A 27,094-nucleotide genomic window follows, 5' to 3' on the forward strand; every position below is an offset into this window, starting at 1 on the left:
CCATCCTCCTCCTCCTCATCCTCCTCCTCCTCCTCATCCTCACCATCCTCCTCACATCCTCATCCTCCTCATCCTCACCATCCTCATCCTCACCATCCTCATCCTCACCATCCTCCTCCTCCTCCTCACCATCCTCACCATCCTCCTCCTCCTCATCCTCCTCCTCCTCACCATCCTCATCCTCACCATCCTCCTCCTCCTCCTCCTCACCATCCTCCTCCTCCTCATCCTCCTCCTCCTCCTCATCCTCACCATCCTCCTAACATCCTCATCCTCCTCATCCTCACCATCCTCCTAACATCCTCATCCTCCTCATCCTCACCATCCTCATCCTCACCATCCTCCTCCTCCTCATCCTCACCATCCTCCTCACATCCTCATCCTCCTCATCCTCACCATCCTCATCCTCACCATCCTCCTCCTCATCATCCTCCTCCTCCTCCTCACCATGTTGTTCTACATGTTGTCTCCCATGTTATCCCCCATGTTGTCCCCCATGTTGTTCTATATATTGTCCCCCATGTTGTCCCCATGACGTTCCCCGTGGTGTCTGTCAGGTCACAGCATGTTGATCATGGACTACATTTACTCCCAGCATACACCTGTCCTACCTGCAGCGGAGGCGTGACGTCGGGCAGACTGCAGTCGCCTCTCTGCAGGCAGACGCAGCAGATCAGCAGCAGAAACGCAGCACACACATTCAGCTTCATCTGTCAATCAATGAATCGGTCACCTGCTCATCCACAGGCTCGCTCTGCCGCTCTCTCTCTCCTCTATTCTTCTTCTGAGTGAATAAAAACAGCAGCTGAAGCAGGAAACAGACAGTAAATCAGAGATAATCCTCTTAGTCTGCAGCTTTAGGAGTCACATGACCAGATGCTGACGTCACACTCAGGTTACCAAAGTTCACTTTAAGTCACAGCAGACATATAAATAAATAATTATACAGTATGTGTGTATATTTCTGCGTACATGCTGATGTTCATGTCAGCAGACCCTGCAAAGCTTACCCACGTCTTTATTTCCAGTAGCTTGGCTTACTGCAGAAGTCGGTTCACAGGGCTTTCAAAAAACACTCTTCATCAACTCCAAAACTAGGAAATACGACCACGTTACACTAGTCCTAAAATCCTTACAAATATATCTCTGCTGAGGTTCTTGTACCATACGAACCTCGGAGAACCCCGAGGACATATCTGGGACCAGAGGGTGGGTAGCCAAAAACTGGACTCAAGCAGAAGTAACAGTGGCCATCAAAATGACTGAGCAAGAGTACAAAAGTATTTACTGAAACTAAAAGTATTTTATTTGCTGTGGAATCATTTGGTCTTCCTCAGGTAGCTTCAGTGGTAGGATAACAGACACCAGCTGACCACCTGCTTTTGAGCAGATCATGAATGCATAAAATACTAAACAAATAAAAGCAGCGCGATGAATATATCCACACGCACCAGTCATGATTTTTCTATTCAAGTAAGAGGAAAAGTGATGATGCATTGAAAATACTCTGACAAGTACAATTTACTCATAAAAGTAACTTGAGTGAAGGTAACGGATGAACTTTTTTTTACCTTTATTTATTCAGGGGAGCTTCACTCTCTTTTGCAGGAACATTCACACCTGGAAGCTGCCCAGTACAACCGCAGCCTGGTCTGCTCCACTGGAGCTGTTGGGGTTATGGGTTATGGGCCTTGCTCAAGGGCACCTCAGTCGTGGTAAATGAGGAAGGACAAGCACTGCTTCGTTTACTTTCCACACCCAGATTTTATTCTGCCGGTCCGGGGATTGACCGGCGACCTCCCGCTCACAAGCTCGCTTCTCTAACCTTCGGGCCACCACTGCCCCAAACTCCCATCACACACAGTTGCAGGAAAACATTTCTGAACCCTTTGGAATCACCTGGATTTCTGCATAAATTGGTCATAAAATGTGATTTGATCTTCATCTAATTAAAACGTATGTGAACCCTTGAATTTAATAACTGGTTGACCCTCCTTGGCAGCAACAACCTCAACCAAACGTTTCCTGTAGCTGCAGATGAGACCTGAACATCGGTCAGGTGGAAGTTTGGACCGTTCCTCGTTACAAATCTGTTTCAGTTCAGCAATATCCTTGGAAAGTCTGGTGTGAATCACGCTCTTGAGGTCATGCATCTCAGTCGGATTGAGGTCAGGACTCCAGAAGGTGTATTTTCTTCTGCTGAAGCCATTCTGTTGTTGATTTACTTCTGTGCTTTGGGACATTGTCCTGTTCCACCACCCATCTCCTGAGGAGCTTCAGTTGGCGGATAGATGGCCTTACATTCTCCTACTAAATATCTTGATAAACGTTGGATTTTCCGTCAATGAAGACGTCTCTTGGATGAGAGATGAAACAACTTCTAGTATCTTCAACCAAGTCCAGTTGCCCTTGACCTCAACCTTCGTTGGATAACTATGACCTGGATGACCCTGAACCTGAACCTTCACAGTTGATAGCAGCCCTTCCAGGCCCTGAGGCAGCGAAGCAGCCCCAAACCTGGATGCCCCCTCCACCATACCTCACAGTTGGGATGAGGTTTTGGTGTTTTTTCTTCCACACAAAAGGTTGTGTGTTCCTTCTAAACAACTCAACTTTGGTTTCATCTGTCCACAGAATATTTAGCCAGTAGTGCTGTGGAACATCCAGGCGCTCTTTGGCAAACTTCAGACGTGCAGCAGTGTTTTTTTTGGAGTTTTCCTCTGTGGTGTCCTCCCATAAACTCCATTCTTGGTCAGTGTTTTATGTATCGTAAAGTCGTCAACAGAGATGTTAGCATGTTCCAGAGATTTCTGCAAGTCTTCTACTGACACCCTACGTTCCTTCTTAACCTCACTGAGCATTCTGCTCTGTGCTGGTGCAGTCGTCTCTGCAGGACGGCCACTCCTATGGAGAGCAGCAACAGGCTGAACTTTCTCCATTTTATAGACAGTTTGTCTAACTGTGGACTGATGGACATCAAAACTTTTAGAGATACTTCCGTAACCTTTTCCAGCTTCATGCAAGTTAACAATTCTTAATCTGAGGCATGGTTCACATCAGGCAATGCTTCATGAGAACAGCAAAATTAAAAGTGATGTGTTTTTTATAGGGCAGGGCAGCTCTAACCAACACCTCCAATCTCGTCTCATTGATTGGACGCCAGGTTGGCTGATTCCTGACTCCACTTAGCTTTTAGAGAAGTCACTAGCCGAGGGGTTCACATACTGTTTCCACCCTGCCCTGTGATTGTTTACACGCTGTGTTCAATAAAAACATGTAACACCTAATTACATTAGGTGATTCCAAAGAGTTCACATACTTTTTCCTGCGACTGTGTGTACACTTGATCAAGACCCCTTTACATCGCTTGTTAACGCCCTGGAAACCCTTTAGCTTTGTTTTTCTACATTTAGGGCGGTCAAATTATCAACAATAAATATGCAGCGTCTGGTTACGCTGTCAGACTTAAGTATGTTGTGGGATGTCGCGGTTTGGTGATGTTTAGAGAAAGATCACAGTTTGGGTTAAAATAACTAGGCTATCTTACTAACATCAGTTAACTTCTGTAACCTCACTCGCTCATCGTCAAACACTCATTCTGTGTGCAGGGTCGCTGGGGCCTGGAGCCAATCCCAGCTGACATCGGGTAAAGGCGGGGGGGTAACCTTGAACAGGTCGCCAGTCCATCACAGAGCCACGCATATACAAACAACCACTCACATTCATGCCCAAGGGCAATTTAGAGTCACCAGTTAACCTGCATGTCTTTGGACGGAGGAAGAGAGCTGGAGAGAACCCACTGAGACACGGGGAGAACATGCAAATGCCACACAGAAAGGTTCAAACCAAAGACCTTCTTGCTGTGAGGCCACAGTGCTAACCACTGCACCACCGTGCCGCCCTCTTATGTAACCTATGGAACCTGAGTTTTTGTTTCACACGGGAAACGAACGCTGCTGAAATAAGACGAGCCCCAACTCTGACCATCTTTAAGGGAAAGCTCAAAACTACTTGGCACAGCCTACTCCTCCAAGTGACGGCTGAAACCTGCCTTAGCTTTGAAATCGGCTCGTTTTTGTTGTTTTAAATTGTTCTTAATTTAATTAAATTGTGCATCTAAATCTCGGCGTATTTGCCGTCTTCCTCTGTCTTTTATTTTCATCTCTTGCCTGTACTTCTGCACTTGCACCCTGCGAAGCACGATGAAAGGCCCGGCGTATGAACTGATCTGGACTCTGAAAGGAAACCTGTGACCCTGTGAAACTGTGTTTGATTGGTCAAAAAGGAAAAACACCACTTCATTATTACAGGATGAACACGTCATGTGTTTCAGGTTCGGGGTTATAAATAAAAGCGTAATAAAAGCTGAGGTAAACCGACAGCAGGTGTGTGGGGGCCTCGGGGTCCCCAGAGTGCTCTATAGTCATCCGATCCGTACTCCGTCCTTTGAAGGGATCTGGTACAGAACCACCTTGAGTACAAACACCATTTTTTTAGACCAAAGTCAGAACCACTGGTCACTATTTTCAGTTGGACAAGGTTTCTTTGGAACTGGACCAATGAAGTCCAGCTGGACAACAGGACGCCATGCTGGGTGGTCGCGCCCTGCATTTCAGCCAGACAAATAAATATATTAAAAATATAAAAAATAAAAGTTAATAAATAAAACAGTAAGTGTGTGAGTGTGTGTGTTAATAGACCAAAAAAATTCATTGATTAATTTAAAGAAAAAAAGTAACTAAAAAATCTGTATCAAATGTGAAATTTAAAAACAAAATACAAATAAAGGAATAATTACGAAAATATCAAAATAATAAAATCTTCTAAATATTATTTCTTTAGACTGTAAAGCCAGTTTGTTTTTCTGCGTCAAAACCGCCTGTTTGTCTAGTGACAATAAATGTTTAAAGTAACACTGCGACCTGCTTGAAGCGTTTTATGTCTTTGGATTTTATTGTAGGCAAAACTTTGAGAGGCTGAAATTGATCGTCATATTGCTTTCGGCTGCTGGCCGCTTGGTCATTGCTTTAAACAAACTAAAATATTAATTTAACAAACAAATATTTTGTTGACACAACAGACAGCACAGCCTGGCCTCGGCCCCCAGGAGGGTCCATCTCTGGCCCTGTGTTTAGAAGAGTAAAATAATGAAAGACTTAAAAAGGAGGAAATAGAACATGTTTTTATGTTTGTTTGTTCTTCTTTTTCATTTGTAGGTCAAGATTTTTTTTTATTAAATCAATAAATAAAACAAGAGCAGGACAGAAAACATTACAGGGGCCTCACTTTGTGTTGAAAAGTGGTGGGGGGCCATAAGGGCTCAGGTTGGGGGGAGGGGGGAGGGGCGGGTGGAAATGTCTTTATTTATATAAAGGGAAATTCAGCTGGCAGGTGACAATTCATAAATATATAAATATAATGCTGTAATGAGCCGCTTGTTTTGTTTTTAGCTTAAGTTACTTTGTTTCTTCTATATTTAAATTGCATCGCATGTTTTCTTAATGTGCAAATAAACTTTTCTCAAAGCATTTTCATTTGTTAGTTAACAAATCTCCAGGGTAATGACACCTATGGTCCATTATAATTTACTTTTTAAATAAAAACAAAAGTAAAAAGATGATTTGTCAGGTTCTCAGGGTCTGTAGCGGAGACCACTTCTATCAAATATATTTTTATTTTTAATGACATAATTGATTCAGTATTTTATTGGGGGCGGAGAAGAACAGAGACACGCAGCAGCCGGCAGGGGGCGGCACTGCACCTGAAGGCCGCCAATACAACTACAGAAGAAGAAGTTAGCCGCACAGCGGGCTTAGCATGCTAACCGGAAGTTAGCCTCGCAGCGCAGCTCAGAGTTCGTGGAGAAAAGTTTCGAGCGATGGAAATGAGTAAAGTCCAGGTGCTGAGAGCGTTGGTGAAGCAGCGACTGAGTGCGGCTGCTGAAGAGATATTCGGGCTGTTTGAAAGGACGATATCAGAGTACGAGCGGGAACTCTGTCGGTCCAAAGAGGAGAACCAGAGACACCGGAAGCTGCTGGACGCTGTGTTCCAGCCTGAAGTCCGGCTGCACAGAGCAGGTCGGTTCTCTTCATATTTACTCTGACCTGCTGCCGCTCGGTGTTCAGCCTTTAAACTGCCTTTCAGTTCCTCCTTCACGACGCATTTACGTCTTAGAAACATTAACTCCCGGTTAGACAGGCTGCTAGTTTTTACCCAGACATGTGATCAATCTGTCCTCGATGTGTGGACAGAGGGTTGTCTTCAGAATCAAACCTGTATGCGTCTCTATAATAAGTGTTCACACACAACGCGAGAAGGACATTTTAACGCGATGACGTTAAGAAACAACTCGCCTTTACTACAGCTGTATGAACCCAAAGTGAACATGTTGCTGTGATTAAAGAGCAATAAACGGATCAAACTGATGCCGAAATAACGACAACATGATGCAGATTTGTTAAACATATGATTTCATGCTTTGTCATGTCTGTCAGCGAGACAGCAGGACAACAACTTCTAAAATGTTTGTTTTCTGAATGGAGTTCGGATCGATCAGGGCTATGCTATTAGCTAACTTGGTCACAGTAAAGTACAACGACAGCTGGAATAAAGTTACAGACACGTGTTTTCTGACCAGGTAGTTCAACCTCCTCGCTTTCTTTTCTCCCAGCAATGTCCGGTTTTTATATAAATTTGAAGTAGTGCCAAACGACGCTAACAACAACACTGTGTGCACGGAAGCTGCTGAGAAGCTCGAGTGAAGATAAATCAAGTTGTAATCCTATAAACTAAAGTAAAAAGCTTATTTAATGAAAGCCGTTTACTCCGAGCTCCGATGAGGGGGACAAAGACTTTTTAAGTGTGTTGGTGGAGCTGGGCTGGACAGCAGTCACTGAACACAGTCCTCTGCCCGATGAAGGTGGTGTGCAGAGGGTGCTGGGCGTAGTCCAGTATGGACAGCAGTTTGTCCAGGGTCCTTCTTTCCTTCTTCAGAGAGTCCAGCTCTGTGCCCACCACTGAGCCAGCTCTCCTCACCAGTCTGTCCGGTCGACCGGCGTCTCTCTTCTTGCTGCTTCCCAGCAAACTCCAGCATAAAAGAGGCAGATGCAGATGTTGAAGGACCCCAGCCTTCTCAGGAAGCATAGACGACTCTGCCCTTTCCTGTGGAGAGTGTCCATATTTGCTGTCCAGTCCAGCTTGTCATCCAGCTACAGCCCCAGATATTTGTAAGTCCTGACCACCTCCACATCGACCCCCTTGATGGACACAGACTGGAGATGTGGTTTCTTCCTTCTGAAGTCCACCACCATCTCCTTGGTCTTGGAGGTGTTCAGCTGCAGATGGTTGGTGCTGCACCACCTCACGAAGTCCTCTACCAGGCTCCTGTACTCCCCCTCCTGTCCATCCTTGATGACGTGTTTTTATAGGGCAGGGCAGCTCTAACCCACACCTCCAATCTCGTCTCATTGACTGGACGCCAGGTTGGCTGATTCCTGACTCCAATTAGCTTTTAGTCCCTAGCCGAGGGGTTCACATACGGTTTCCACCCTGCCCTGTGATTGTTTACACGCTGTGTTCAATAAAAACACGTAATGCTTTGTCTGGTTTTAGTTTAAGCAGACTGTGTTTGTCTGTTGTGACTTCAGATCACATTTTATGACCAATTTATGAAGAAATCCAGGTAGATGGATGCATGTCAGTGGAGGCTCCTCTGGTATTGGTTGAAATAGACGTAGTGGGCGGAGGCTCGTCCTCATGATCCCCCATGATGGTCTGAGCCTGACACCTGGTGGCCAGTTAGGAACATCTACACCTGCTGCTGAAGGACGCTGACGGTTGATATTTCCTGTGTAGCCTAGAAGTAGAGCTTGTGTGTGTGAACTACGTTGTTAAGGATCACGGCCAGCTGCATAACTTATATATTTAATTTATTTTAGCAAAAACCAAACACTACTTTGAACATGCCCTGGTGAACCGGTACTTGTGATAATTCATCGTTGAGAATGAAATATTGGAATTGGAAGTAAGCTTTGTTTGTCTAATCAGGCCAGCTTGGACTCAACCGGAGCGGGGTGGTGATCAGTCAGCTGCCTCGTGTTAAATACAGGTGCATCTCAGAAAGTTAGAATAACTTGCATCAGTCCACTCCTTGTGGAGCTCCCCTAAGTTCTTGAATCGGCTGCGGTTGTCCCTGTTGCTTGTGCACCTTTTCCTGTCACACTTTAACCTTCCGGTCACCTTAAACATGCTTTGATCCAGCAGCCAGCCCTTTCAGCCGGGACCCTCTGTGGCTCACCCTCGCTGTGGACGGGGTCAACGAGTGTCTTCTGGACAACTGTCAGGTTTCTAAGGTTCTCATATTTTGAGATACGGATTGGATTTTTGATTTCCATGAGCTTCAGGGCTCCAGACTAACTTTTCCACTGGTAGCACTATGAGGAATGAGGAGGGATGTGAGACGCATCTCTGTTAGCGAATAACATGCCAAAGACAGTGATGGTGCACTTCTACACCGACATCATTGAGTCCATCCTCAACTCCTCATTACCATCTGGTACGCTGCTGCCACTGCCAGGGACAAGAGCAGGCTGCAGGCCCCCCCCCCGTTAAAGAACGCAAATGTCTCTGCACATCTGAATTTTACTTTACAAACCTGGAATGTCGCACATATTTGTTGTTAATTGTTGCTGTTCTATATTTTTATATTGTCAGTTTATATATTTATGTACACAAAATTCTCGCCCATTGCAACACGTATCCACAACACAAACCGGAGTAATGCACATGTAAATATCAGCCACGTTGTTCTTTCTCTGCAAATAGTTGTATTATTTTTCTCTATTATTCTTGAGCGGGTACGTTTGTTATGGAGAGTCCGACCTCGGTGAGTGTTAAGTTCCTGTTAGAAACCTCCTGAACGATCAACACCAAAAGGAATCCTAAACTAAAAACAAACTGAGCAGCTAAACTGAGCTAACGTTAGCAGCAGCAGCTCAGCAGGAAACACACCCGCTGCTAGCTGGTTATGTCTTCAGGTCCTCCTTGACCAATCGGCAGTCTGCAGTGTTTTCACATCACCTGTTGGTATTACCTCAGCTCACCTGGAATCTCGCCGGAGGTGATACCAATTACCCAAATACTAAAATGGTGAGACCATTTTCTGCAATGGGAAACACTAAAAAGCTGAGTAGAGTCGAGGTGAGTCGAGCTGGTACCATACGCTGGAAAAGGAGCTTTTGTAAAGAAAAAACTGTGTAACAGCTGAGCTCTTTATTCACAAAAAAAGTGGGTTTCAAACAGAGTTTAGATCTTAAATAGATGACAAATAGTGTCCCTTACGTTTATCATCACATTAAACTTTCAGATCAGATCAAATGCTGCTGAATGCCAGCCGTACCTGTTTCATCTCCTTCATGTACCTGCAGGAGTTCATCAGAGCAGGTGATATGTGGCTGGTACATCAGAGGAAACAGCTGACTTTACATGAACTAAATAAATCACATTATTAAAGGTTATTAAATTAAATCAAATCTTCTTTATTTTTGAGTCACTATTATTGGTTCATGTATTAATGTTTTTGCTGTGGTGGCTTTGGTTACTATGGTAACTTCTTGCATTATCATTTCTCCCATAATGCCTCTGTGTTTCAGTAAGTCCTGCAGACGTCCAGCAGCTGTCAGGGAGCAAAGAAGAGGTTCCCCCTGAGCAGCAGGAGTGGAGCCCCAGTCTGGACCAGGAGGACCCAGAGCCCCCACACGTTAAAGAGAAGTGGAGCCTCAGTCTGGACCAGGAGGACCCAGAGCCCCCACACGTTAGAGAGAAGTGGAGCCCCGGTCTGGACCAGGAGGACCCACCAGAGCCCCCACACGTTAAAGAGAAGTGGAGCCTCAGTCTGGACCAGGAGGACCCACCAGAGCCCCCACACGTTAAAGAGAAGTGGAGCCTCAGTCTGGACCAGGAGGACCCAGAGCCTCCACACGTTAAAGAGGAACAGGAGGATCTCTGGACCAGTCAGGAGGAAGAGCAGCTTCCAGGGCTGGAGGAGGCTGATATCACCAAGTTCCTATTCACTCTTCTCCCTGTGAAGAGTGAAGTAGATGATGAAGAGGAACCTCAGTCCTCACAGCTTCATCAAAGCCAAACTGAACAGATGGAAACAGAAGCTGAAGGAGAGGACTGTGGAGGACCAGAACCAGCCAGGGACTCTGCTCCAGACAGACTTTTACAACCTGAGACTGAAGACAGGACTCTGAGAGTCCCTGTCAGTGATGTGAGATGTACTATGAAGAAACCATTGAGCTGCTCTGAGTGCGGGAAAGGTTTTCGCCATATGCCAAATCTGAAGATGCACATGAGAACCCACACGGGCGAGAAACCCTTTACTTGCTCAGTTTGTGGTAGAGGGTTTTCTCAGAAGGCAAACTTAAGTCGTCACATGACACGTCATACAGGAGAGAAACCGTTCAGCTGCTCGGTTTGTAAGAAACGTTTTAGATACAGAGGAGACGTTGGGAGACACATGAAGATTCACACAAGGGAGAAACTGTTACTCAGTGAGATCCACCAAGAGTCAGAACCAGATAAGACTGAAGACGGTTACGGTGGCAGGGAGAAGACCAGAGGACCTCGGTCAGGTTTAAACCCTAACAAAGTCCCAGTCCATGTGAGACCTAGTACTGACAAGAAACCAACCACAAGATTTAGTCAAAAGGGAGATCTGCTGACTCGCTCGAGGATTCATACAGGAGAGAAACCCTTTAGTCGCAGAATCTGTGAAAAAAGCTTCACTCAAAACCTACATCTGACAAAGCACATGGCGGTCTGCTCAGAGGAGTGCAGCATCTGGGATCATCAGCTCCGAACCCCCAGGTGCGTTGGTCCTCAGTCCTCACAGCTTCATCAAAACCAAACTGAACAGATAGATGCTGATGGAGAGGACTGTGGAGGACCAGAACTAGCCAGGGACTCGGATCCGGATAGACTTTTACAACCTGAGACTGCTGATTCTGGAGTTGAAGTCAGTGATGGTTGGAAGGAGCCCAGAGGACTTCAGTCAGGTTTAAACTCTCTGAGAAGTAATGGAGTAAGTGATAGTACTGCTGAGAAACCACGTAGCTGCTCTGTTTGCGGTAAAGGTTTTAGCCGCAAGTACTCTCTGAAAATCCACATGAGGATCCACACGGGAGAGAAACCGTTCAGCTGCTCAATTTGTGGTAAACATTTTAATCAGCGCTTCCACTTTGTTGAACACGTGAGGCGTCACACAGGAGAGGACACGTTTGACTGCTCGCTGTGTGGTAAAAAGTTTGGTTACAATTTCCGACTGAAAAATCACATGAGGACTCACACGGGAGAGAAACCGTTCGGATGCTCGCTCTGTGGAAAAAGATTCGCCCAAAAAGGAAGTCTGAGACAACACATGTTGCTTCACACGTGATAGGAAGTCGCCAGGAGAATCACTGGACTCTGGTCAGCGTGTCGATGAAATTCTGAAACTGCTGAGAAACGTTCCACTTTACATTTCTTACAACAGAATTCAAATGGTAGAACAACGTGGACCATGTGGAAATAAGAACACCTGGGGTTCCTCAGGACTCTTTTTGTCTGTTCTCACTTCGGCCGTCAGCGTGGACGGCAGAGATGTGACGGGAAATCAGCTGGTGGTACAACAAAAGTCTTAAACCCCACCAAGTGTTTGTACAAAGCCCTCAGAAGGTAATAAAAGCTGTTAAATGTGGTGAATAAACGCTGCTGTAATGTTCTCAAATGTTTCTGTGGCTGTGTTTGGAATCGCTGAGAGCCAACTGCACATACTCTCACCACCCAACATCAATATCAACTTTATTTATATATCACATCTGAAACGACCACGATACTTTCCAAGGTAAAAGTACAACAATAATAAGAGTACACAGTCTATCAAAGTCTATGACATATAATGGTATTAAAATCTCCTGGGAAAATAAGTTTGTTCACTTGAAAGAAAAGCCAAAGAGATGTTTTGTCTCTCTGCAGGCTGCGAGGCGGGCGGATCGCTAGCTGTAGTTTTTATTTAAATTTTTTTATAACAAGCAGAAACCTCCAGGTCTGAAACTGAAATCAGTGCTGAAGCTTAAACCTGCGTCCTCTCTAGCAGCCAGCAGGGGGCGACTCCACCGGCTGCAGAAAGAAGTCTGTGAGAAAATTTTTCTACTTGTCAGCTTATTTATTCCCTCAGTAAACACTTTCCTGATGAGTTTATGGTCTCAGTCGCTAGTTTCAAGTCTTCTTCAACACAGCATGATGTTCATTTAGTAAATTATGGTCCCATTTAGAGGAACAGAGAACAGAAAGCAGGGGAGGCTTTAGGGCGGGGCTACAAGCTGATTGACAAGTCGCTACCATGGCGACCCGTAAATCAGGATAGAGGCGACTCGTATCCGCTGCTCTGTGTACATTTAACCAGCGCCGCTGAAAAAGCTCATCAGGAGTCGGCTGTTCATTTTTCCAGGAAGTACATTTTGTTTTAAGCCTGTTTGTCGCTAGCTAAAATTAGCATCACAGTTAATGTGAATTACAGATGCACCTTGCTAACCAAGCTAGCTAGCTTATTTACACTCTGCCCCCACAGTGTCTGCTTACAAAACTGCTACTGTTAGCTACGGCGGCTACTGTTAGCTACGGCGGCTACTGTTAGCTACGGCGGCTACAATGGCTACTGTTAGGTATGGCGGCTACTGTTAGCTACGGCGGCTACTGTTGACTACGGCGGCTACAATGGCTACTGTTAGTTACAATGGCTACTGTTGACTACGGCAGCTACAATGGCTACTGTTAGCTATGGCGGCTACTGTTAACTATGGCAGCTACAATGGCTACTGTTAGCTATGGCAGGTACTGTTAGCTACGGCGGCTACTGTTAGCTACGGCGGCTACTGTTAACTATGGCAGCTACAATGGCTACTGTTAGCTACGGCAGCTACTGTTAGCTTCGGCGGCTACTGTTAACTACGGTGGCTAATGTTAACTACGGTGGCTACTGTTAACTATGGCAGCTACAATGGCTACTGTTAGCTATGGCAGGTACTGTTAGCTACGGCGGCTACTGTTAGCTACGGCGGCTACTGTTAACTATGGCAGCTACAATGGCTACTGTTAGCTACGGCAGCTACTGTTAGCTTCGGCGGCTACTGTTAACTACGGTGGCTAATGTTAACTACGGTGGCTACTGTTAACTATGGCAGCTACAATGGCTACTGTTAGCTATGGCAGGTACTGTTAGCTACGGCGGCTACTGTTAGCTACGGCGGCTACTGTTAACTATGGCAGCTACAATGGCTACTGTTAGCTACGGCAGCTACTGTTAGCTTCGGCGGCTACTGTTAACTACGGTGGCTAATGTTAACTACGGTGGCTACTGTTAACTATGGCAGCTACAATGGCTACTGTTAGCTATGGCAGGTACTGTTAGCTACGGCGGCTACTGTTAGCTACGGCGGCTACTGTTAACTATGGCAGCTACAATGGCTACTGTTAGCTACGGCAGCTACTGTTAGCTTCGGCGGCTACTGTTAACTACGGTGGCTAATGTTAACTACGGTGGCTACTGTTAACTATGGCAGCTACAATGGCTACTGTTAGCTATGGCAGGTACTGTTAGCTACGGCGGCTACTGTTAGCTACGGCGGCTACTGTTAACTATGGCAGCTACAATGGCTACTGTTAGCTACGGCAGCTACTGTTAGCTTCGGCGGCTACTGTTAACTATGGCAGCTACAATGGCTACTGTTAGCTATGGCGGCTACTGTTAGCTACGGTGGCTAATGTTAACTACGGTGGCTACTGTTAACTATGGCAGCTACAATGGCTACTATTAGCTATGGCAGGTACTGTTAGCTATGGCAGCTACTGTTAGCTTCGGCAGCTACGACGCCCCCTTTGGAGGTCTTCTGGCAGGTAAAGCTGGGAGCAGACCCCGGGAAGCCCGAGACCCCGCTGGAGGGGTTAATAGCAGACCTGGCCGGGATCTGGGAGGAGCTGGAAAATGCTGCAGAGGAGAGGGACCCTGGAGAACCCTGCTCAGCCTGCTGCCACCCGACCTGAAGAGCCGGAAGATGATGGATTATTGATTACTGATTTTCAGTTAATACATTAATCTGAAACATGTTGGACGGGTTAGGGTCAGGTAACCCTCTCTTCTGTGAAGAACTTTAAACTCCTGTAAACAATGTTGTGCTCTAATCAACTATTTGATCATAAACCCATTGTAGAGTTTTAAATGGTGATGAAACAGCAAACATCAACAAATGTATTTAATGTTTTTCCAGCAGCCCTGAATCAAAGAATAGAAGATAGAAAAAGTGATTTCCAGATCATTTTACTGTTTTTACTTTTAATGGACACATATGTTTTCTACTTTCTGTGAATATAATCCAATGAATCTTATTTCCATCCTGTACAGACGCCTTATTTTGAAAACCGGGCGTTGTCATGTGTGCATCCTCCTCGCGCTGAATCCATCCAGTCCGACCCGGTTTGATAAATAACGTTGTAACATGAAGACTTCACAGCCTCTCTTCATACTAAAGAGACAAACTGACAGGATAAAGTCTCTAACCTGCCTGTCAGCTCGCTCTGGGCCGCTTCACTTACCGTAAAGGCTGGAATACGCGCGCACTCCAAATGTAGTCGCAGCTAGCTTAATCTCCTTCTCACAGATGAGTGACAGAAACAGACAGCTACCGTAGTTACCTTTAAGTGACTAAGCATTGGCCTCGAGCCAGATGCCAAAATGTGTGAGCGTGCGAGCTCGCAGGAGCACCCATAGGCCCGAGGTCTCTAACGTTATTATGGAATGTGTGAAAATATTTTCGGTTCATTTTGAAACTATGGCGGAGCAAATTAATGTCTCGTTAATTAATGGGAAACACTGCATCACTTCCTGTAACCGAAGAGAGTCAATAGGTGTGTTTGACTTCATGCTGCGCTGCGCTACCGGCCTGTGGCTCTAACCCTCATTCTGATGAAGTGCTTTGAGAAACTGGTTCTTCAGCACATAAAGAACAACATCCCAGCCAGCCTGGAACCTCGCTCAGCACTCTGGGTTTAAACACAACACTCTGCAGCTGGATACTGGACTACCTCACAAACAGACCCCAGTCAGTTCGGATTGGCGGACTCACCTCCTCCACTCTAGTGCTCAACACCGGAGCCCCCTCCTGTTCACGCTGTACACCACGACTGCATCCCCCGACATGGAGAACTCTGCTGTCAAGTTTGCAGACGACACCACCATCATCGGCCGGATTTCAAACAACGATGACCCCACCCAGCCACAGCCTGTTCACCCTGCTGCCTTCTGGGAAAAGAAGTTTCTGCTGCCGCACCACCAGACTGCAGAGCAGCTTTCCCCCCGAAGCTATCGGACTCTTAAACTCCTCCTCAGCACTGCTCCAGTGATCACTGTTTATTTCCGTTTTATGATTGTTTTTGTATTACTGTTTATTGTCTGCTATTTAGCAGAAGGGAGTTACAAACTTCATTTCACTTTACAACCTGTTATATTGTGACAAATGTCATTTTACTCACTGATCCATCATTCTGCAAAAACATTTTTTAAAAACTTCCTTTTATTTATGTGAAATATTTAATATACGCAGGAGTAAATAATCTAATTTCCAATAAATATGAAACACAGGAAATAAATTCCTCTGATTGATGAAAGTAGATTCACTCTGACACGTGCTCTGATAACTTCCGGCCCCATCGGGCTGTTTCCGGTTAGCATGCTAAGCTACCTCCAGTAGCTCCGGAGGCTCCCGGGAGATGAGTCCGAGGTGAAGCCGGAGAGCAGCAGCTTTATCCGGACACACGGAGGCTCTGGCGGCTCCTCGCTGTTGGTGCCAGAGACTCTTTCTCTGCACAACAACGTGACTCGTTCACAAGCTAAACATGCTAAAGACGCCATCTTGCTAAAAACAGTTCTTTGGTAACCGCAACAACGGTTACAGCTTCCGGTGCAACTTTCCAAGGCATCACAATAAAACGTGTAAAAGTCACGCGTTTAAAACGTCTTATTGTAGTTTATTTCTTTTTTCTTTAGTCTGCAGTTACAAATGATCAGAAAACAGTTCGGGTGTGATCAACGTTACGGGTCAGACATCACTGTGAGATTTAGTTTGAAGCCCGTCCCCGGAAGTGACCGTTGATGTTTCGGTCGGTTTGACGCTGGGTTCGGTTGGCGGACTGAACCGTTAGCTGGACCCAAATAACGGCGGAGGAACGGTCACAGCTGAGTTCCGTAACCAGAGCAGAGATGGACCGACACCGTAAGCTCAGCTTTTTAAAACCGGAAATGAAGCTGAGAATAAGAACAGGTTTGTTTACTGCTTTAGTGCTCAGCCAGTGATGCTAAGCTAACGCTAGCACATTCCCGTCAGATGGAGCTTTAACTTCACTCCGAATGTCATTTACTGTGCTTGAGTTTCAGTCGGTCCTGCAGCCCGGAGCTAACGTTAGCTTAGCACGTTAGCAGCTGCACGGTGAGCTTTACCTGTGTTATCGCGGAACTAGCTGACCTTTAACCCCGGCTTATCACCATGGTAACCTGCTCAAAAACAAACAATAATGCTCTGAAGCGACTCATTGATTAGCTGATTAATAAGCAACTATTCTGATGATCAAATCATCGAAAGTCCCACATATTTTATAATAGTTTCTCTTCTCATGTTCGGTACCAACTGATGTTCAATCACTCACTGTCTAAAATAAAAAGAGGCCTATACAGTTGTTCATACACGCGTTTACACCCGGGAACCTGATCTACAATAACGATAATATATAATATTATGGTTTCATCTTCACATAAAAAGTGCAGTTTACTGCTGCCTACGTGCAAACAGACAAATAAGTAAAAAGAAATAAAGTAATTATAGAATAAAATCAAACAGAGTAGAATCAAACAAACACTTATAGTAGCAATGCAAGAAGAAAGAAAGGAACAGGAGGTGAACCCGGGGGTTCTGGGAGACCCTTTATTTGGGTCTCTGTTAATAATATTACAGAGAGTACGGTCTAGACCTGCCCCACATGAAAAGTGCAGTGAGATCACTTATGTTTTAAACTGGCACTATATAAATAAACTTGATTTGAATTTTGGTGAAGGAGGTTCTACGGGTCATTAGGTTCACGCCATTTCAGTCATAGTTGATGTTTGTGTGATCACTGTTCTTGTGGTCACTGAGGAGTTTCCACAGGTTCTTTAGGTGGTTCTAGTGTTCCTTGAGTTGGTGCTTGTAATCTTTAAGGGGTAAATAGTTGCACTTATTGACTATTTTGTATTATGACGGTGTGTAAAAATGTGCCAAAAACAATTATAATGTACTGAAACACACACTGAAGCCATTACAACAAGTTCTATATTGAAAACTACAAAGAAGATTTTGTTTGCATAAATGTTAAAATAACAGCCAATGCCTTTTGTAAACATATGAAAACATCTGCGTGTGCATGATCATTATCAAGATTTTATATTTTATATTATATAGGTAATGCAACGACCCCATGCATAATTGCATGAAAACAAAGAAGTCTTTAGCAGACAGTGATAGTAACTGCAGCGTTTCTCCTGTTCGGACACTTTCACAAAGTTGATAGCTGCTGGATTTAAAATTAAGAAGATGCTGGTTGGTTGACTAAACTGCGTAACGTGTTCTCATGTGCAGTGGACGAGTAGAGTCTCCATAAACGATGCACACAGCAGCAGAAAGAGCACTGTTTCAACACTGAGAGCTTGAGTTTACACGCTGTTAGCATGAGAGACAAAGCAAAGCTAAAAGTTAACTCACCCTGCGTTCACTATAAGTCCATTTTCTTCAACCAAGTTTCCCCTCACAAAAACTAAGACATGTGTCGTTTACCATGGTTTATCATTAAACCATTTCATCCCTAGTTCTTATGGTCACTAAGGTTGTTCAAGGGGTTCTGTAGGTAGTTTTGGTGTTCCTTTATGTGGTTCTTATGGGTATTGAAGCCCGTAAGAAGATGCTCTTATTGAAGTTCTAGTAGTGCTCTAGTAGGATTAGGAGGATTAATCATTTTAGCTCTAATTCGGATTTGATGATATTCTTTATATACATCCAGTAGTTTAAACCCAAAACACTTTCACTGGGCTATTTAGGTGGTGATTGGGCTCACTGAGGGGGTTCTAGGAATCTGGTGGTTCTGTTTTTCCTTTAGGAGGGGTTATCAGCACAGAGAAAATAGATTTAATTTCATTTGTTTACTGTTCTCTGTAGATGTCCAACAGCTGTTTGGAAGCAAACAAGAGGTTCCCCCTGAGGAGCAGGAGGGGAGCCCCAGTCTGGACCAGGAGGACCCAGAGCCCCCACACGTTAAAGAGAAGTGGAGCCCCAGTCTGGACCAGGAGGACCCAGAGCCCCCACACATTAAAGAGAAGTGGAGCCCCAGTCTGGACCAGAAGAACCCAGAGCCTCCACACGTTAAAGAGGAACAGGAGGAACTCTGGACCAGTCAGGAGGGAGAGCAGCTTCCAGGGCTGGAGGAGGCTGATATCACCAAGATGCCATTCACTCCTGTCCCTGTGAAGAGTGAAGAAGATGAAGGTTCAGGTAGGAACAACATGGACATGTTTATTTAGCATGTTTTAAAGGGAAGTGGGTGGAACAGTCTTCAAAAGAAAAAGTTTTAAAAGTCATTAAAGGACGACCTTTAGGAGGTCCTAGTAAAACGTTAGGTAGTACTTGTAGTCATTCAGGTGGTGCTAGGGATCCTTTAGTGGAGTTTGTGGTCATTTAGGTGGTTCTACTTTTTTTGATGAAAGTTCTAGTGGTCATTGGAGAGATTCTATCAATCATTCTGTTGGTTCCAGTGGTCTTTCAGGTAGTTCTTTTAAAGGTCCTGACAGCTGAACACACTAAACTGCCCAACGAACTGTCCGTCGGACAGCAAGCCTGATGTAAGACAGAAGTACACACATCACAGAGTACGGTCTAGACCTGCTCTTTTATGAAAAGCGCTGTGAGATAACTGTTGTTGTGATTTGGTGCTATATAAATAAAATTGAATTGAATTGAATTGAATTAAAGTAATCTAGCTTACATGACTGTCAGATACAGTGATGTTCCAGTAATGTTCGCTAAGCTAATTGTTCAGAGCAGTGGCAGCAACCTGGATGTAATGTAAGCCAACGTCAACAGGATGAAACGTCTGTGTCATTTACACAGGGGACGCTGGGGACATGTCCCCGTCATTTTTCAAGAGTGTTTGTTAAAATGCTTTGAAAAATAGCTTGCAACATGAAATGTTAAATAAGAAATTAGAGTGCTTTGAGAAAGGTTTATTTGCTCTTATTTATTTTTCAGTAAGAATAAACAAGCTGCTGATTATAAAATGACCCAAAAACGTGCAGCAGCAGTAACTTTAACAATCGGCCAAGTTTCCTTTTCTCTCCCCGTGAACATGACAACAGAGGAGCGAAGACTAAATCATGACTCAGCAGGGACGATGTTCCAGGAGAAAAGTTGATTTGCAGGAGAAACAGATCTGAGAGCTGCACAGACTGAGATTCTGTAACACTTATAGATATTAAATTGTCACCTGCCACCTGACTTTAGTGTTTCCCTTTGCATAAATAAAAACATTTACACCATAAATTGATATAGGAAAGGCAGAACAGGAAACGTCTCCAATGCAGGAAATTAAGTGTTTAATGCTCAAAACTTTCCGGGGGCGGAGCCCCAGACCCTGCAGATTATAAATTTCAGTTTGATGATTTCTACTGTTAAATTATCGTCACATCTCGTTCTCGTGACAGCAGTATGGTGCATCGCCACGTCTCGTGAGCTCAGTGTATGGTCACAGCTCTGATCTGAGTCCTTATTACTACTTTCAACACAAAATGATGCCCCTGCGTGCCGGTATCTTTCTCTTGTTGCAGTAGACGAATGCACGTTATCAACATGTAAGCTTAAAACAGACCCCTCTTCCACCGTCTCTCTGCGTTTCTCTGCTTGCGTGTCCTTCTCACCTTTTTAACCCCTTTACCTTTGCATGCCTGCTGTTCACAGAATCCACTTGTGACTCCTTGAATACATAATGCATATAAATCCCTACATGCTACATATTATGATTATTATTATATATTGTTTGCATTTGCCGTTGAGGTATTTTTACTTTATAGGTTGTATATAGTGTATAGGATTGTATAGTTTTTATTGCAATTTTTCTATTTTCTATATTTCTGTTCCTAACTGTTGCGGTACTTTGTTTTTCTTTTTATTATTGTTATTGTATGAACCAAACACCAGGCCAAACTTGGTAATAAAACATATTCTGATGTGAAATGTTATAAATAACAACAATAATACATTAAATAGTACAGTAATAATAAGTAAGTACTAGTTTAAATGACACATACCGTGGTAGCTTCTTGTGAGGGGTTCCAATGGCGATCACAACAGCAAACTAGTGTAATATTATAACATTAAATAAAAAGTTCAATTTTAATCTAATAGTATACTGGTAGTATGTTTGTGTATATGTTATATCATTTTACTGTATGCATTGTCATTTTATGTAAAATAAACTATATAGCCCACTGCTAGTTGGGCTATATAGAAACAGCAGTTTCATGTTTTCATTCATTAAATGGCCTACGTTGGTCTCTTAATTTGTTAATGCTACTATCTCAGCACTAATCAGAACCATTCATGCAGGAGGTGTTCAGCATTTGAAAGTTTACTGTAGCAAATCAAACCTTTTTTGTCCCGCCCCATCCAGGCAGTGATAGTTCGTTAGTGGACGAAAACTGTCATTGACAAGCTCATCGATTTTATGAAAAGTTGGAACATGTTTCAACAAAAGGCACCTGATAGGGCTAAATAGCCAGCTAGCTAAACCCACAACCTCCTTATCTTCTCCCTGCTGTCCTCTGTCTCGCCGCTCCAGCTGCTCACATCTCTGTCTTTGTATTTGTAACGAGCTCCTCAAGCGGCCACCGAGCGACCCGCCAACCGGGATCTCTCCCGGCTGACACCAGCTTTGTGTCGCGTCCTGCTCACTAGTCAGGCGGTGTGTTTTCAACAATTAGTGCCGCCGCATGCGCTGATGGTGGTGCTGATGGTCAGTGAGGAGGTCATAGGGGTCCTGTAGGTGGTTCTTGTGGTCCTGAAGAAAGTCCTTGTGCTGTTTTGGTGGTTCTAGTTTTCTTCTAAAACGTTTTAGTGGATCTTTTTGTTTTATTTGTTTCATTTTTTAACCTATTTTGTTTTCTGCACAAATGCAAAAAGACTAAACATGATAAACCAATTGAACTCAACCCTGTGTGTGTTTTCTGTTCTTTGCAGACGTCCAGCAGCTGTCGGGGAGCAAAGAAGAGGTTCCCCCTGAGCAGCAGGAGTGGAGTCTGGACCAGGAGGACCCAGAGCCCCCACACGTTAGAGAGAAGTGGAGCCCTGGTCTGGACCAGGAGGACCCAGATCCACCACACATTAAAGAGGAGCAGGAGGACCTCTGGACCAGTCAGTCAGAATCAGACTGGAACCTAAATCCAGATAAACATTTACAACCACACACCGAAGACCAGACTTTAGACTTGTTTAAGACTGAAGCCAGCGATGAAGACTGGACAGAGACCAGAGAACCTCAGTCAGTTTTAAACTCCCTTAAAATTATTGAAGTCCCTGATATGAAATGTAAAACGAGCAAGAAAACCTACAGCTGCTCCGAGTGTGGGAAAATATTTGGCCGCAGCCCACATCTGAAGATCCATATGAGAACTCACACCGGAGAGAAACCGTTCAGCTGCCCTTTCTGCGGTAAAAGCTTTACACAGAAAGTAAATCTGACGTACCACATGTCCGTCCATACCGGGGAGAAACGCTTCAGTTGCCGTTTCTGTGATGAACGATTCACCTGGTATACTCAGCTCAAAAGCCATCAGTGTGTTTGTGAGTCCTCGCAGCTCCATCACAACCAATCAGAGGAGGACACGGAGACCGGCGAGAAGTCATTCAGCTGTTCTGAGTGTGGGAAAATATTCAGCCGCAAGGACAATCTGAACATACACATGAGAATTCACACCGGAGAGAGACCGTTCAGCTGCACAGTTTGCGGTAAAAGTTTTAAACACGGAGGACATCTGACCCAACACATGTCCGTCCACTCAAAGGAGAACCGTTTCAGCTGCAACGTTTGTGGAAAAAGATTTACTTGGCTTTACCAGCTGAAGAGACACAAGTGTGGTGGTGAGTCCTCTCAGCTTCCTGAACTCTGGTCCAGTCAGGAGGGAGAGCAGCTTCCAGGGCTGGAGGAGGCTGATACATCCAAGTTCCCATTCACTCCTGTCCCTGTGAAGAGTGAAGATGATGGAGAGAAACCTCAGTCCTCACAGCTTCATCAGAGCCAAACTGAACAGATGGAAGCTGATGGAGAGGACTGTGGAGGACCAGAACCAGCCAGGGACTCAGCTCCACATAGACTTTTACAACCTGAGACTGAAGATGACTGGACGGAGACCAGAGCACCTCAGTCAGGTTTGAACTCTATGAAGGTCCCTGAAGTTGGTACAGGAAGTAACGCTGGCAAGAAATCATTCAGCTGCTCTGAGTGTGGGAAAATATTTGGACGAAAGGAACATCTACAGACCCACGTGAGGATTCACACCGGAGAGAGACCGTTTAGCTGCTCTGACTGCGGTAAAACATTCGGCTGCAAGAGGTCGCTGCTGGGTCACATGACCAGTCACACGGGAGAGAAACCATTCAGCTGCTCTCAGTGCGGGAAAAGGTTTGGCCGAATGGTGAATCTGAAGACGCACGAGAGACTTCACACGGGAGAGCGACCGTTCAGCTGTCCGTTCTGTGGCAAAGGTTTTACACAAAAGGTTCACATGACGCAGCACATGGCCGTCCACACGGGAGAGAAGCAGTTCAGCTGCAGCATCTGCGACAAGAAGTTCACCTGGCTGTCAGGGTTCAGACGACACAAGTGCGGCAGCGAGCAGTCGGAGCTCGACGAAAGTCAGACCGAGGAGAACTCGGAGACGGAACCGGGTGAGAAACCCTTTCGCTGCCGTCAGTGTGGGAACAGATTTAATCACAAGCACAATCTGAAGGCCCACATAAGGATTCACACGGGAGAGAAGCCGTTCAGCTGCTCTGTCTGCGGGAAAGGCTTCACTGCGAGCGGAGCTCTGAAGAAGCACCTGAGGACTCATTCAGGAGAGAGACCGTTCAGCTGCTCCGTCTGCGGCGTACGATTCACGCAAGGAGGGAACCTGAAGCGGCACATGGCCCAGCACACGGGAGAGACGCGAGAGAAACCCTTTCACTGCTCCGTCTGTGGGAAAAGCTTTACGCAAGTCTCCAACATGAAGCGACACATGACCCAGCACAGCGAGACTGAAACAGCTCAGCCGCAGGAAGCAGGAAGCGAAGCTGCGATGGTTCAGATCTGACCGAGGATCAGCAGGACGAAGCCCAGAGTCTGCTGCCGGCCTCAGACTTCATACGGTCACTGACGGCAAACCGTCCGACTAGAGACGACAGCCGTTGTTATTACCAGTTACAGTGGTAACACAAATATGCACACAGTGTAAATGCAGTTTATATACATACTGTACAGTATATCTGCGTACTGATTACATACAGTACAGGAGCGTCCTTCCTTTATCAGAACAAACATGGTCGTGTCTGTTTGTTCGGAGGCTGCAGATGAAACTGATTTTATTTCATGTAAAGTAGCTCACCATTCATTTCATTACTGATCATGTGATCCGGACTGATCGGGACCTGTTAGTTATCCCTGAGACGAGGGGAACCAGGTTTTCTGTTCCAGAGTGGTGACTTGGACTCGTGGTCCAACCAGGTCAGGTTCTGTTTGTCTCCTCTCACAGAGCCGGACTCACTGTTTCAGGTCCTTGTTGGTCCGCATCAGTCAGAGTCCTGCAGGATCTCAGTGTGTCTCTCAGGACCGTCTGAAGCTCAACAGCCAACTCTTTCAGTGCGTCCGTCCCAGAGAACAACTTTTACCGTCCTGAAGTTACTGTGTTCGCATCATCCCGAGCTGTTAGCAGGGACGCAGCGATTACAGGCTTCGCTGGTCCGATCGTAGTCTGAGGAATAATCACGTTTCACGACTATAATCCATTAATTTAACAACACCAGTAATGACTCAGGTTGATTTTTAATGACATTAACAATTAGATTTCTATAAAATGTAAGTATTCTTAACATGAGAGGAATATTAACGTCATTGATCCCCGAGGGGAAACTGTTACTGTCATCAACTCTCATCCATACGTGTAGGTTTCAGTGTGAATGATGAGAACGTCTCTCCTGAGTGTGATTAATATCTGGAACGCCGGGAGTTGGAAGCCTACAGTCCTGGAAGTCTGTCAGCTCCTGATCTGTTTTACACCTGCAACATTTTCTCGGCGTAGACAGGATGGAGCGCTAAATGTTCTGCAGAGGACGACGTTCTTCCAGAAATACCCTTTCAGAAAAGAAGCTATTATTCGCGGCGTGGAAGCCGGGTCCAGCGAGCGCGCGAGCTCGGCGCGCGGCGCGTGTTGCTCGACGCAGCGACAAACCGCCGTGGCGCCGGCCGCTGAGAATAACGGGCCTCGTCGCGCTGCGGTGGCTCTGAACGGTTCCAGCTGCTGCGTTTGTTTACGCCGCACTGACAGCTCGCCTCTCAGCGCTACGGCTTCGACCGTAAGCGACACGTTTATATTTAATTCCCCACCGACCTGCCGCGTCGTTTAACTCTGTGATCATGTGTGACCTTTACTTGGGCGCCGCGTGCAAAGCTGGGCGGTGATCCTGCAGCATCAAGTTCCTTTAGCAGGAACCTTTTAACGCAGGTGATCCGTCAGCTCTTAAATAACGCCGGGGGGTCGGTGTTGGTGCACCTGAGACTCTGCCGTCTCTCTGCTGGAAATAAAGCTTCAGTCTGGTCCCTCTGCCAGAGTTTAGCCGGGGAACAGCAGCCTCAGTGTCTCCGAGCAGCTGCTGCACCGCTCCTCTAACTCTGTTTTCAGTTTGGAGCTTCAGGATGATTCAGGATCAGGTTTGTTTGTGTGCAGGAAGCGGACCGGAAGGGGTCTGAGGACCGGAGGGGGTCTGAGGAGGAGGTCTTCGCTCAGGATTATCTCCTCAGAGTAAGACCTCTGACATCACAACATGTTTCATTGTGACTTCCTGTTGTTACTGTTGTTTCTTCAACACGCCAGATGTTTGTCTGCACTTCCTGTTTCCTGTGCAGGTGTGTGATGCAGTGCAGGGGTCACAGGGCCTCTCAGAGCAGCTGCTGCAGGTGCTGGATCAGTTCTCGGCAGCGGGGCCCCTGGGGTCCCCGAAGGCTCTGTATGACGGCCTGAGCTGTGTGCTGCAGCCGTGGCCTCAGCTGCTCAGAGACTTCGCCGCCTTCCTGAACCAAGGACAGGCCCGCCGCTGCGGACTGGTGGGTAACGTTACTCTGACATCACGGCATGATGTCACTCAGGTGCAGACCGAACTAACTCTTCTTCTGTGGTTTCTTCTGTCAGCTGCCGGAGCAGCAGCTGTTTGAACGCAGTCGGCGGTTTCTGAGGCGACTGGGGCAGAGCCTGGGAGAAGGCTCCGCCCCTTACCAGCAGGTGGTGTCGGTGCTGCAAGGAAGCGCCGCCCCCCCACCCGATGAAATGGACAAGGTAGAGGATGACCTTTGACCCCCCAACCAATCACCAGTTCTCATTATTGCTTGTCTTCTTCTCTCTGAGTGTTTCTGGAGGTCTTGCTTTTGTTTCTGGTCAGCGAGCTCTTCTTCTTCTACTGTCTTTATTACCACTGATGGAACCACTTCCTGTCACAGCGCTCACAAACCTCGCTGTGTTTCTCCTTCAGGTCTCCTCGCTCCTCAAACGCCACCCGGGCCTGCAGGAGGAATTCTGTGAGTTTTTCCAGCAGCTTCACGGCCAGTCGTCACCCGTAGCAACCAGCTCCGAGACCGCGGAGAGGGACTGCGTATCCCAGAATCCTCCTGATGGGAACGGGAAGAGAGTCGACCGCCAGGCATCTGAAGAGTGCGAGACAGGAAGTGACCGAGAGGAAGGGGCGGAGTCAGAGCGACCGGTCTGCGCCAAAAACATCTCGATGACGTCAACCGGAGAGAAAGTCGTCGTCTGGACCCGGTCAGAACACAAACACGCCGCTGATACCAGATCAGCTGCTGACAGGATGTGATGAAACTTCCTGTTGTGTCTTTAGAGAATTAAAATTGGTTTTGATGATGTCACAGTGTCTGTCTGAATAAAGTTTGAACGCACTGATGCTAGCTAGCATGACTAGCAGCTGAACCGCTCTGACCTCTTCCTGTTTCAGGGAGGCGGACCGCGCCATCCTGACCGCCTGTCAGCAGAGAGGAGCCAATCGGAAAACGTTCAGACGTGTCTCCGCCCAGCTGGGCAACAAGACCGCCCAGCAGGTGAGGAGGGGGGCGGGGCTTCAGACGCTCAGTCAGGTTCACTCCAGGGTTCCAGGTCTTAAATAAGTTTCCTTCGTCCATGAAACGCCACCTAAATGCTCCCGCAGCGCTTTACAATGACCCCCCTCTTTCTTTTTCAGGACGTTCCACATTGTTGTGCTTGCTCTGCTCGATGTTTGTCCGACGGCTCTGCTCGATGTTTGTCCGACGGCTCTGCTCGATGTTTGTCCGACGGCTCTGCTCGACGGCTCTGCGCTCGATGTTTGTCCGACGGCTCTGCTCGACGGCTCTGCTCGACGGCTCTGCTCGACGGCTCTGCTCGATGTTTGTCCGACGGCTCTGCTCGATGTTTGTCCGACGGCTCTGCTCGATGTTTGTCCGACGGCTCTGCTCGATGTTTGTCCGACGGCTCTGCTCGATGTTTGTCCGACGGCTCTGCGCTCGATGTTTGTCCGACGGCTCTGCTCGATGTTTGTCCGACGGCTCTGCTCGATGTTTGTCCGACGGCTCTGCGCTCGATGTTTGTCCGACGGCTCTGCTCGATGTTTGTCCGACGGCTCTGCTCGATGTTTGTCCGACGGCTCTGCGCTCGATGTTTGTCCGACGGCTCTGCTCGGTGTGTGTCCGACGG

The 27,094-nt window shown here is 46.3% G+C and overlaps 4 protein-coding genes and 1 long non-coding RNA gene across 11 annotated transcripts in view; 3 read left to right on the plus strand and 2 right to left on the minus strand.

Annotated features, from left to right (window-relative positions):
• The window catches only part of si:ch211-191i18.4 (uncharacterized protein LOC799350 homolog), a 19,706-nt gene extending 2,303 nt beyond the window's left edge, over positions 1 to 17,403 (minus strand). The window contains exons 1-2 of one of the 2 annotated variants that reach the window (XM_046059246.1): positions 16,453 to 17,403; positions 612 to 784 (exon numbers count right to left, since the gene is read on the minus strand). In XM_046059246.1, the coding sequence (XP_045915202.1) occupies positions 612 to 710 (99 nt within the window). In that variant the 5' untranslated portion in view covers positions 711 to 784; positions 16,453 to 17,403. Of the gene's footprint in view, positions 1 to 611; positions 785 to 13,995; positions 14,145 to 16,452 lie in introns of those variants that run through there. The other variant, XM_046059247.1, reaches the window with a different exon arrangement.
• Positions 1 to 27,094, plus strand: part of LOC123976847 (GON-4-like protein) — an 82,010-nt gene that overhangs the window by 52,864 nt on the left and 2,052 nt on the right. For all 4 annotated transcript variants that reach the window (XM_046059226.1, XM_046059227.1, XM_046059225.1 and 1 more), the window contains 5 exons: positions 25,085 to 25,159; positions 25,264 to 25,461; positions 25,547 to 25,690; positions 25,884 to 26,170; positions 26,361 to 26,463. In XM_046059226.1, coding sequence (XP_045915182.1) covers positions 25,085 to 25,159; positions 25,264 to 25,461; positions 25,547 to 25,690; positions 25,884 to 26,170; positions 26,361 to 26,463 — 807 coding nt within the window. The remainder of the gene's footprint in view (positions 1 to 25,084; positions 25,160 to 25,263; positions 25,462 to 25,546; positions 25,691 to 25,883; positions 26,171 to 26,360; positions 26,464 to 27,094) is intronic.
• On the plus strand, positions 5,792 to 11,761 carry LOC123976852 (zinc finger protein 3-like). Its single transcript, XM_046059234.1, has 2 exons — positions 5,792 to 6,077; positions 9,651 to 11,761. The coding sequence occupies exons 1-2, from the start codon at positions 5,879 to 5,881 to the stop codon at positions 11,435 to 11,437; spliced, it is 1,986 nt and encodes a 661-aa protein (XP_045915190.1). The 5' UTR covers positions 5,792 to 5,878; the 3' UTR covers positions 11,438 to 11,761.
• Positions 15,751 to 27,094, plus strand: part of LOC123976849 (zinc finger protein 665-like) — a 21,482-nt gene continuing 10,138 nt past the window's right edge. Inside the window, exons 1-3 of one of the 3 annotated variants that reach the window (XR_006826437.1) lie at positions 15,751 to 16,355; positions 18,276 to 18,608; positions 21,345 to 23,592. Coding sequence is in view for 1 of the 3 variants with exons in the window: in XM_046059230.1 (XP_045915186.1) it covers positions 16,295 to 16,355; positions 18,276 to 18,608; positions 21,345 to 23,455 (2,505 nt within the window). In the remaining 2 variants the exon portion in view is untranslated. Of the gene's footprint in view, positions 16,356 to 18,275; positions 18,609 to 21,344; positions 25,040 to 27,094 lie in introns of those variants that run through there. The other 2 variants (XR_006826436.1, XM_046059230.1) reach the window with 2 other exon arrangements.
• The window catches only part of LOC123976865, a 25,397-nt gene continuing 15,793 nt past the window's right edge, over positions 17,491 to 27,094 (minus strand). The window contains exon 3 of the long non-coding RNA XR_006826441.1: positions 17,491 to 18,578. This is a non-coding gene — a long non-coding RNA (uncharacterized LOC123976865). The remainder of the gene's footprint in view (positions 18,579 to 27,094) is intronic.

Source organism: Micropterus dolomieu, linkage group LG09 (assembly GCF_021292245.1).
Source record: "Micropterus dolomieu isolate WLL.071019.BEF.003 ecotype Adirondacks linkage group LG09, ASM2129224v1, whole genome shotgun sequence".
Classification (NCBI taxonomy): Eukaryota; Metazoa; Chordata; class Actinopteri; order Centrarchiformes; family Centrarchidae; genus Micropterus; species Micropterus dolomieu.